The 11801-nt window shown below is 37.5% G+C and overlaps 1 protein-coding gene across 3 annotated transcripts; it reads right to left on the bottom strand.

Moving 5' to 3' along the window:
• Nucleotides 1-7: 7 nt before the first annotated feature.
• Nucleotides 8-11694, bottom strand: mapk14a (mitogen-activated protein kinase 14a). Of its 3 annotated transcripts, none has more exons than XM_043246537.1 (12): nt 11295-11692; nt 8952-9081; nt 8201-8259; nt 5992-6103; nt 5853-5882; nt 5285-5332; nt 5037-5151; nt 4318-4389; nt 2647-2726; nt 1791-1869; nt 1363-1536; nt 8-993 (listed from the first exon to the last, which is right to left on the bottom strand). In XM_043246537.1, the coding sequence occupies exons 1-12, from the start codon at nt 11411-11413 to the stop codon at nt 926-928; spliced, it is 1086 nt and encodes a 361-aa protein (XP_043102472.1). In that variant the 5' UTR covers nt 11414-11692; the 3' UTR covers nt 8-925. The 3 variants fall into 3 exon arrangements, with proteins under 3 accessions (XP_043102472.1, XP_043102471.1, XP_043102473.1); XM_043246536.1 differs by lacking the exon at nt 2647-2726 and adding an exon at nt 3458-3537 and having other exon boundaries at nt 11295-11691; XM_043246538.1 differs by lacking the exons at nt 8-993; nt 1363-1536; nt 1791-1869; nt 2647-2726 and adding exons at nt 2733-3044; nt 3458-3537 and having other exon boundaries at nt 11295-11694.
• Nucleotides 11695-11801: the final 107 nt, after the last annotated feature.

Here is an 11801-nt window from a genome sequence, read left to right as displayed (position 1 = left end):
GCAGAAGTTTCTGAAAAATATCGGCCTTTATTTTCAGTAAACAATGGTGTGTTTGATTCCATGTTTTCTATTTCAGATGCTAAAGGAGACAGTTGCAGCTTTTCAGGTTCATAAATACCACCTCAACAGTATATAAATATGTACTCTACTTTCATATTTGGACATTCAATTAATAGTATTTCAAAAACAGCTACTGGAGGCAGAATCATATCTCATACAGTTCATAGTAGCAACCTCAGGTGAAGACGCGCGCACACACACACACACACACACACACACACACACTCTTTCTCTCCCTAGGAAACACACACAAACAATGTGAAAAAGATCAGAAATAAAACGGCTACAGATTCAAAAAGCTTTATGGAGCGTATATTTACAAATAGCCTAAACATATCACCAATACCCAATGCAACAATTTACATTTTTCATCCTAGCTCTATCAAAGGAGATTCCAATAAATCCCATCTTTATGAAAATCGATTAATGAGGAACAAACTATAAATCTTTAAATACAATGCTCATTATTTGATTGGAAAAATATATTAACAGAAACTAAATGAACAATGTTTTCGGAGCATTTTAAAAGTTCTGCAAATGTGATGAATTGTACACAGAAAGAACATTATAACAGCACAACTAAATACTAAGAAATTTCAGGGAAATGTTACATTTACAAGCGGACTTGAATGAAAAAAAAAAAAAAAAAAAAAAAAAAAAGGTCGATATTACAACTAATTTCTGAAGAGATTCAATGTGTAAAAATGATTTTTGATGACATCTGTTCCTTCTGTTTGACCCAGCAGACAACATAAAGAAAAGAAACAGTCAAACATCCTACTGACTGGCTGATTACAATACTGCAAAATGACAGCATTACTGTAGAAGTAGTACAGTTGGTTTGATTGCAATACAGAAGAGGTCGTCAAGATTCCATCTCATCTCCATCATAGACGGGCGCCTCAAAACTTATCACCTCTTCATACGTCTGACCTGAACAGCAACAAAAAAAAAGAAAACATTTGTGACTGCAACACACATTAAAATCTAAGTCTATTCTGAATAATATCCTTTATTAAAACTGCCAGTTAATTTCATACAATTTTTAATTAAACAAGTAAAGCTAAAAAAAAGCTAAATAAATGAAAAACTACCAAACAAAAAAAAGAAATAGTGCCTCTGGATATTACAAAAACTAAAGCAAAAATGAAAATATCTAAATATGAAATATTTTTAATTAAAAAAAAAAAACTTTTTTTTTTTTTTGTTTTTCAATAAAACGTAAAATCAAGTAAACTAAAAAGCTAAAATTGCTTAAAGCGAGCCATTTTCCTTATGGACAGAGCAAAATTTGACTCTCACGTTTCCACTCTTCAATGTCAAGCTCTCGGCTCTCAAAGCTCTGGTCGAAAGGGTCTGCTTCGGGTTCATCATCTGGGTCGTGGTACTGAGCAAAGTACGGGTGAGCAAGAGCCTCCGCCGCCGTGATGCGCTTATCTGTGTCCAAAACCAGCATCTTTTCTAGGAGGTCCACAGCTAAAACAGAAACAATTAAATTTAATTAAAAACAACAAATACTTTGTTTTTATACTCAAAAAAAATGTACTGCCCCGTTTCATAAATCGTGTACACTAAATACACTGGCACTGTACTTGCACATGTACAACCATTTACTGTATTCAGCAATTATGAAGACAATTAGAATGTTTCAAATGCTGTTTTTCTGAACTTACTCTTCTCAATAAATAAATGTTTTGCACAAAAATAATATACAGCACTGCCACTTTTACCTAGTGGATTAGCTCCGATAAACACATCGGCAAAATTCCTCTTGGGCATCTGGGGAAGCGAGTTGATGTAAGTACGAGCCTGTGGAAAGAACCAGGTGAACCATGAACAGTCAGAGGTAATGAAATAATGCTGATTACTGTCATTATCAAAAGTATCAGCTATATTCATTTAAAGTTATTACAATTATATGACAATTAAGAATTGAGCTTGTTGCAATTCTCGACTTGATCACCATGACAACTGCTTGTATTTTGTACATCGCTAACCCTGTGAATCATAACATTGTGGTGTTAGTATGCGGTGCCATTTGAATAATGCAGCGAACAAACAGCTTCAGAAGGCAGAGGGGTCTGTGCTGTGCTGGCGATGACAGACAGTGATTTCAGCTCGCATAGATCAGTGAATAACTGCATGACGGCTCAGAGGCAAGCAGTGAGCGAAGGAGAAAGTGCTGGAGAAGATACAGGAACCTTATTGGGTCAAATTTATTACCACTATTACTCTTGCTTGTTTTCTACAGATAAAATAATGTTTTAACCGGACTGGAAAATGATCCAATGAATATTATATCAGTTTGCTCTGCTCCCATAATTTGATTGGCTGAGTGAGGTTCCAGTCCAACGTCGCTATTTGTATCACAGAAGCTTGGAACTGGAGTGATTACAAAACGCATGGCTGTGTTTGGATCTGTGGTTATATCTGGGACGTACACCAATCATTCTTGATTGTGTGATATTGCTTTATTATCTGTTAATAGGACTTTAAAATGCAGTCTGTACTTCCAAAAAGAGCTCTGCTAATTAAAGGGCATGATGGGTATTCTGCAAACAAGGGGCTAGGTGACAGCGAGCTCACCTCATGGCTAGGCATCCTGCTTATTAGAGAGGCAGGTGGAGTTCCTGTAAGTCGCATTATCTGTTGAAGCTGGTTTATATCTTTGAAGGCCAGGTCAAGGAGCTCACGATCAACAAATTTAGCGTAATGCAAATTTATCAAATGTTAGATAGACACTGTATTGCGGTTCTCCACTGCTCTAGGGAGAAAGACATGATCAAAGAAAGAAAGAGAGAGGAGACAAGAAATCGGCATGCAAAATGTGTTCATATACAGCAGAGAAGAACATCATGCTTTAGAGATTTTGACAAGGATTAGAATCAGTTGAGAAATACATCAGCAGAGCTGGAAGGCAAAACTCGGGCTTGTTAATTTCAGTTGATTCAATCCCAAAACAGAACCTCAAATAAGTCTTTAATCTAAAAGTGAAGCCAAAAAGTCAAAGTTTAGAGATAGAACACTGGAAAAGCATCATTGTCAATTAGCGACAATCAACACACATACCCGGTTGGAAAATCCAGCTTATAGTGTTAACTGTATTTTGATTTCTAGCTGGTCCAAGCAGATTATTAGCAGGTCATCAAGACACCATGTTTCAAAAACTAGCTTTTTCAAGTGGTAACTAGTCTCGTCTACGAATTTTGGGTCAGTATTTATGTATTTTTTTTTTTTTACTTTAAACTCAAATTTACTTTACTACTCAAATCCTCATCCAGCCTGGACCAGAGAAAAGTTATTACAGCTGCCAGCTTCCAATGGATTTTCCACTTTGAAAATCAACACAGACAGGCATTTTTAGCAAGTACACACTTCCTAAATATATCAAACTCACAGAGTCCGATGAAATTTTCATTAACAGCTCAGGTCCTGGAGTTCCAACCAGAAGCATAATAAGCTTCAACTGATCGATGTCTAATAAAACGAGATGAAGGAAAACTAGTGTGGCTCAACAAAGAACAGGCCACAAAAAACAAAAGCAGGGAATGCTTATTTTGGTTTCACAGGTAGTTAAAGAACAGGAAAGCACAGACGCTTTGGTCACATCTGTGGAAGGACGTGCAAGATGATAAAAATAGAACAAGGTTGAATATTTTCAGTCTGCCTAGCAAAAGCAAGTTAGAAGAAGCTGCACAGGTGTGCTCTGCCTTCGAGAGGGGGAAAATACTTGGCAAGTATTTCTGTTCCAAGGGTTGTGGAGCCAGATGCATTTACAGCGGCAGCCGTTCAAGATACAGTGTGTCAAATATGCAAAGCCAGGGGGGAAAAACACACCGCAAGTGCTGAAACCTGAAAATATTGGTCACTGGCAATTAGAAGCGAGAAAGAGACATGTTATTTCCTGCAGGGAAGTTTATTGCGTTCTCATAATGATGGATGATATATCCTTCCAATGACTGTTGCCTCTTGGGCCGTAGCTTAAAAGGCGGAGCTTAAGCGGAAAGGACAAAAGTTCAATTTAAGACCAGTAGCACAAATACACACTGAAAGGACAGAAAAATGGGAGAAACATAGCAAATAAATTCTAACGTGGTGTTAAAAAAACATTTATCCATAATTTGTATACATTTAAGTCAGTATGAGAACTACATGCGCACCAAAACATGCATTTTTCCGGCTTGGAGCCATGTCGCAATTAACAGAGAACTATTTTTTTGAAGGTCGGCGAGAGGGAAATGAGAGGAAAAAGGATACGATCTGTGCCAGGAAACAGAGTCCTGCCTGTCAACAGCTCAGCCATGATGCAGCCTACTGACCAAATGTCCACTGAAATGAAATCAAGAAACAACTTTAGTTGAGAAACAGAAAGCACATGTTTTCTCTCTTGTGTTCTGACCCAGCCATCTTGTCACAGAGAGCTGTAAAAATGGCATGGATCAACAGCCACAATTCTCACTTAGGCAAAGCCATTAAGATTGGGCTGGTTAGCATGCTTGGTTTTTGTCGTAACTACATTCAAGCATTTGGGGGTCAGTAAAATTATTTTAAAGAATGTTAACTTTCTGAATTATTTAAGGATGAATTAACTTGATCAAGTGAGAGTAAAGGCATTTACATTGTTACAAAAAACATTTCAAATAAATGCTGTTCTTTAAATCTTCCTGGAGAAAAAGGTATTGTGGTTTTCACAAAAAATATTAAGCAGAATAACTGTTTTCAGCATTGATATTATTTATAAAAAAAAAAAAATCAAGAAATCACGAATTACAAAATGATTTCTGTAAGATTGTGGCACTGGAGTCTGAAGTAATGGCTGCCAAAAATTCAGCTTTAATAAACTGCATTTTAAAATATATAAGAATCTTGTGGATAAGTCACCATCCTATACCATCCAATTATAAAAATCAATTTTCTCCACGGATTCAAAAAGAGTATGATTTGCATTGTATCAGATGTGGATGTAGTTGTGTTACCTGTCATGTTGTAGTGCATCCAGTTAAGCATGATCTCTGGAGCACGGTACCACCTTGTGGCCACATACCCTGTCATCTCATCGTCTGTGTGTCGAGCCAGACCAAAGTCAAGGATCTGAGATACAAAAAGGGAAAAAAATTAAAAAAACAGGAAAAGCAAGCTGTTATCATTGTATTATTGTGCACATGATGATTTGAGTAACCACATTACATGCAAAAGTGTAACAAAAAAAAAAAAAAAGACCCACCTTAAGCTCACAGTCTTCATTTACTGCTAAGTTGCTGGGTTTCAAGTCCTGTGAAACAATTAGTAACCATTAGCTTATGGTTTCTTTATACCACATTGGTTTTGAAAGGAATATTTTCTGCAATTTATAAACTAATCGTATATACGTAACACTTTCTATTTCCAGAGATAAAACTGTTCGGTTTTAAGTTCATTTTTTGTAAACAAAACTGTAAACACATAAACATGAATACATTTTAAAACAAAAACTTTATGTTAGCTGTAAAGATTACCTATTTGACCTCAGAGGAACATTTTTTTCTAAATAAAGAATCAAAATTATCTTCTGTGGTAATCGACAGTATGGCAATGACGCCATCCACAGACAACAAGCTGAAAATAACACAGACTACTCCTTTAAGACATAACTAATTTCTAGCAATTTCTAGCTTTAGTCTTAGCAGAACAGCAGGCCTGAGCATGCAGCATGGCGATGCCAGGGAGAATTGGCTCCGCGGGCCAACAAACAAATTTTTTTAAGGGAGAAAAAGCCTGCAGGCCATTTCTTCTATAGCTGAGCAAACACTTACCCTGTGAATGATGTCAGCCGAATGGATGTACTGGTAAAAATGAAAAGAAAAACGCTAGGTTAAGTGAGAGAATCAAAATCCAGATAAAGCCTTACTTGCATCAGATTTGAGATACTTAAGATATTCCTGTTTGTTTCACCTTAAGCCCTCGCAGGATCTGGTAAATAAGGAACTGAACATGATCATCAGTCAGCTTCTGACACTTCACAATATTATTCAGGTCAGCACCCATTAGATGAGTCACCAGGTACCTGCCAAACAGAACACAGGAATGTTATTATCCTGCCAACTGTTTAACCTGGTGTTGGGAGTGACAGCATACGCTGAAACGTAGAGAACATTAAGTTCTGTTTTGATAAATCCCATAATCTTGTTTTGCTTGGAGGCTGACACACAACTTTTGCCCATGGAGGAACTTGAAGAAACAAGAAAATATAGGGATATATATATATAAACTATAGCTGGGCTTATGCAATCATATAATCATTTATTTACAATACTGCTTTCCTTACAATAGCGATACGTTAGGTACTTGTTTATTTAGGCATTCACCTGATTATTTGGGCAATGACTTAAGTAGTAAAATTATATAATCATTAAAGTTTAGGACCAGTAGGATTTTTTGTTTAAATAAATGAACGCTTTTATTTATCAAAAGGTGCATTAATTTGAGCAAAAGTGATAGTAAACATTTTCCCACTGCTAAAAAATTAATACAGAAAAGCTGTTTTAAATTGTAATAATATTTTAAAACATAGAATTGAACAACTAGAATTGGGCAGCATATATACAACAACTAGAATTGGGCAGCATATATACAACAACTAGAATTGGGCAGCATAGCAACTACTGGCAAAAAAATAAGCATTTTAAATGGAAGTGTACATATAATAAATATATATATATATATTATTACTTAAGAAGGACTAGTATACTCAAGTAGTCACTTAAAGGAAGAACAGATATGTAATGGTTAATTTAAGTAAGTCCCATTTGTATTGACCATTGAACCTGGCTCACAGTACATTGAGGCACATTAACAATCAGATTTGATTAGTCTTCAACCTATCAAAGACCTCGTGGTAACCAGTCTAAATAAGCACTGACTCTTGGCAAAAGGGTGGAGCTACAGGTCAAACAGAGCCACTGCGGTACGACACAACAGAGCTTAAAATAAGCCCTACTTAATCCCAGAAACACTCTCCACCCAACAGACACACTCAACATTAGAGATAATCAACAAATATACATCCAACCCCCACAAAGATTTGGGGGAAACACAGATTAGAGGCAGAAAACAAACATCACATCACTTCTCCTTGCACAGACAAATGAAAAACTGAAGCAAAGTGAGGATGCCCTTCACCCATCACTGTGCGTCAGGTCTATTTTTGGCAGCAGAATCGATGTTAAGTCACCGCAGCATCTGGTTTTACAACCTGGCTGTATCCTTAGCATTCCCCACCAACCCACGGCTGTTAGGCTGGAGCCAGGCAGCACAAAAAGCTCAGTCTCTGTGGAAACCTGAAGCTCCATAAAACCACGAGAGCCCGAAAAACTCATTTCTAGTCATGTAACAAATGGCACAGGACAAATACTGCAGTATTCCGCGTGTGAAATTAGCAATAAACACAAAGGGGTATAAGAAGCTGTACTGTATGGAACAAAAACCAATCACTCTAATGATGATCAACGCAGGTGTTTACACAGGAAGTGTCTGAACACAGCTTCAGATGGCAGACATGTGAGTTTCTATTTTTAATGTGTAGTAGCCACTTCATTCTGCCCACATGTCTGCAATAAAATTATGTTCTCAATTAGTTTTTACTAAAAAAGCTCACCAAGCATACATTTATATTATCTCTATACTTTATTTATTCAAGTGATGGAAAAGCTGAAATTTCAGTCATCACTCAAATCTTTAGTAACATATTCTAAAATGCTGAACTGGCACTTAAGAAATATTTATTCTTATTATTATTATTATTATTATTATTATTACTACTACTACTACCAATGCTGAAAAAGCTTAACATTTGTGTGAAAACCATGATGCAGTTTTCACTCTATTAAATAATCTATTAAAGTTAGTCTATTAAATAATTCAAAAGAGCACCTTCTATTTTAAACAAATTTTCTATAACACAATAGATGTCACTTTTAAATAATTTAAAACACCCTTGTTGAATAAAAGGAATTAATTTCTTTGAAAATAATTTTACTGACCCCAAATGCTCCATTTCCTCCAGTTTAATTAACACTTGCATAAAGTATATAGTCATATTAAAGAAAAAAAGATGAAGTCCAGTGAAAAGATCTCTTAAGGAGGAAGTAACTGTCTGACTCACACATCATTAAACTCCTCCAGGCTAGTGGCAGGTGTAAAAACATCCAGCAGCCCGATCACCTGCAAGCACAAAGTGCAAAGAACACGAATCAGGATCATTTAGTACAGAATGAACAATCTTGCATTATGATTTAATTGCGTAACCTGACAAGGAAACTCTAGAATTAAGCAGTTATAGAATTCCCTGAATAACCCAATTTCTATTAAGAAAAAGAGAGGAATTACTATGTTTTAATAACAGTTTGATTCTGACAGAAAGAATAATGGCTAGCTCTAATAGCAGAGTAGAGCTGCTCAGAATTTGCTGACATTTTCAAGGATACAGTGAGAAATTATGTTCCAGAGCCGCTGGAGCAGACAATAGCTCAAAGACAGGGCTTGATTTAAGAGTATAATAACCCACATTAAAAAAAAAAAGCCACATCACTGCTATTTTACAGTAAACATCTTATTGACTTATTCCATTTCAAATGAAATAAAAAAAAAAGGATGTGAGTGATAGACGTTACAACGGAATGCATGGCAAATATTTCCGAAATTAAAAATTAAATATGCCACTACCCTGAATAGGGCAGTCTTCCTAATTAAAAAATCTGTAATATATCTTCTTTTGAAGAAGAGAAAAACAGGTTTGGGTGAGTAAATAGTGACAGAACTTTAAATATTTGGATGAACTAAACCCATTGGGATTACCATACACCACTGTGCATATTAGCCTTGTCGGTTTGATAATACCTGCGATCCAAACTCACATTCTCATGTTTCATATGTTTGAGCAGCCGCAATTCCCTGTAGGTCCGCTTGGCATGGATGATGGACTGAAACGGCCTTGACAGCTTCTTCACAGCGACCTTCAATCCTGTCTTTTCATCATATGCAGAGCTGAAACACATGATTCAAGCATGCCATCACTTAGTTGCACAACTGAAACTCCAACATGCTACAACAAGACCAACCAGTTGCAAGTAGGAATAAGCATATGAAAGGCATTGAATTGGCTTGTTATACATTTCAGACATGAAATGAAAACCGGCCAGATTCTCACTTCCTCATGGAAATAACAACCAAGGCAGAAGGAACTAAACAGTGAAACACGCTTACTGCAACCAATCACAATCGACCTTTTCTAGGACAAAATGTGTGATAATGTGTCACACGCTGACCAACAATAAAATTGTCTTAACAGAGGGGCTATGATACAACCTTTGAAGAACCGCAGGATATTTTACATGTATAACTTAGAGTTAACTAACACGTCTTATAGCAAATCTCAGTGCTTCTCTTTTCTGAAACCACTGCATAAGCTGAGAGAAGAGATGAGCCTGGCACTTCAAACCCAGTGCAATCTGTTCATCAGATATTCAATTACACAGACACAATAAGGGGGCCCATGAAATATAATCTAGATAGCACGGTTGCCTAGCATCGCAACTTCTAACAGTCACTTTGGTGCATAAACAACCTGTCTGCCCTGAATAGGAGTAATTTAGAAAATGAGCCTGGCCTTCAAACACCTGTCTGTTTAATATCACGGAGACCTTTCTGAAAATCATTTGCAAACATTAAAGACTGAGGTAACACTTGTTTTGAGTTTTAGGAAGAAACCAAAGTAGTCTAATAATGTGCACAAATACAATTGGTAAAAACAAAAAAAACAAACGCATTGTGTACTAACAAATGTATTTGCTGATTGCGACAATTCAGAAGCTGAAATGTGCATTTTTTTTACAATGCAAAAATACTTCCTTTTTAATATACATCAACAATTTGTACAATGTTTCCCTAAAAGCAGTACGTCGCTTTCGAAACATCAGTGCTTCTTTGGGAAATGGCCATCTTCCAATTTAGTTTGATGGCATTAGTGTTGCAAAAACAAAGGTCAGGTCTAACCTTTAAAGTAGCAGAGTTTTCGTTCATGCATATAGTTCACGCTTTCTTAACATTAATAACATTAGTTTTGCACATTATAAGCAAAATAAAATCTGTTTATGCAGCTTTTGTTTGGTCCTTTTAATTATTTGTTATCTTAAGTGACTGAAAGTGCTATGTTGGTTGTGATTGCGTGACAGACTAGTCATGTGATGTCAACATCATGAGGGAGGCGAGCCGCTGCCTGTACGATAAAAAAAAAAAAATCTGGAGTCTACACTTAATTTGAGTGTGAATATATTTTAAATGATTTTTCTCAAACGTGTGCTTAATTTATTTGACTGTAATATTTCGCTAATTAGCAGTAAATTACTGCGCGCGCCTATAAGTGAATCTGTGTCAAATAACAAACCACCGACACACTTCCTCATCGCAACTAAACAAACCAAGCGAGCAATCCGAAGGAATTAATCACGACGTTAAGACAATAACATTAGACAAACCCAGTGCTTCGCCTCATTCGAGGTGTTACTACAAGCAAACGAGAAAATTAAGTGCTATGAATCATTGACAACAGTCTTGAAATTACACGCAGCTCTGACTCACTGGCTGCGTTTCAAAACCTATTGAGTTACCTACGAAGACGGCAATTCTGAGCCTCGCAAGAGCACTGAGATGCCCAAAACGGCAGCTCCCTTGTTTCTGGAGACACAGTCATGATGATGCATCATTTGCGGGGTGACCTCATTCAGGACAGACCCCACCAGATGTCCGCATTAAGAGCACACTATACCACTAAGTAGGGCGAATGGAGAAACGTGTGGTTCTCCATCACCAACAAACATCGCGTTTTACTAGAAAAACAACTTGTAGTGCATCACGGTTGGTATCTTCGACCATTTTAACGTGTGCATCACGTTGCTCGTCCACCGCAAAAAGGTTTCTCACTTTGCAACTGAAGTGGCATGCGTGCGTGCACGCGAGGTGGCATTTGCAACATACGCGACTTTAAATGTTCACGAAGCATAAATCACACACACCAAAAACGCTCTGCAGCACTATAAGCACTTTTAACCCGCTTTTTGCGCCTAGCGATCCCTCTTGCATAACAAACTACGGACTTTGGTCTTATTAGCAAGTTTGCTAACGCAGTGCAATGCTGTACGGGCCCGTAAGAATGAATGGGGCACATCGTTCCGCCGTCGAAACAACAGATAAATATTTACCAAACAGATCCGTATGCACCGGAGCCGACGGGAGACAAGTTCTGATATCGCACGGGGACCTCCCATATCGTCTTGTTGACCTCCTGTCGATAGAAAGTGGGTCTTTCTTTCTGCGACATGCCTGCAGAACGAGCGCCCGAGGCGAGTTGAGAGACTTCTGCTTTCCCTTGCTCGCCTGCCTGTGAGTCAAGGCGGTCAAGTCTTCTTGCAACAATCAAAAACGGAAAGTGAACGACCGATAAAGTCGACCACGCACGCGGATACTCAAAAACGATCCACCTCGACGTGTTTAATTCATGCCAGCGCCTCCAAATATTCTCGGAATGCGAGTGTTGAGAAGTTGCTCGGTTCCGGGTCGCGTTGATCTCGAGCGCTATCCCGTCCGCGTCTCTCCCTGCTGCTACAAATGAAAGTCACAGCGTAAAAAAAAAAAAAAAAAAAAAAACGCAAAGTGAGTTCCCAAGCGCGCCCCCTGCAACACATTTACACGTACACAGGATTTAACAA

Source organism: Puntigrus tetrazona, chromosome 8 (genome assembly GCF_018831695.1).
Source record: "Puntigrus tetrazona isolate hp1 chromosome 8, ASM1883169v1, whole genome shotgun sequence".
NCBI classification, from domain to species: domain Eukaryota; kingdom Metazoa; phylum Chordata; class Actinopteri; order Cypriniformes; family Cyprinidae; genus Puntigrus; species Puntigrus tetrazona.
Note: the sequence above shows the minus strand (reverse complement) of the source record. Positions and strands in the feature narration are given on the sequence as shown.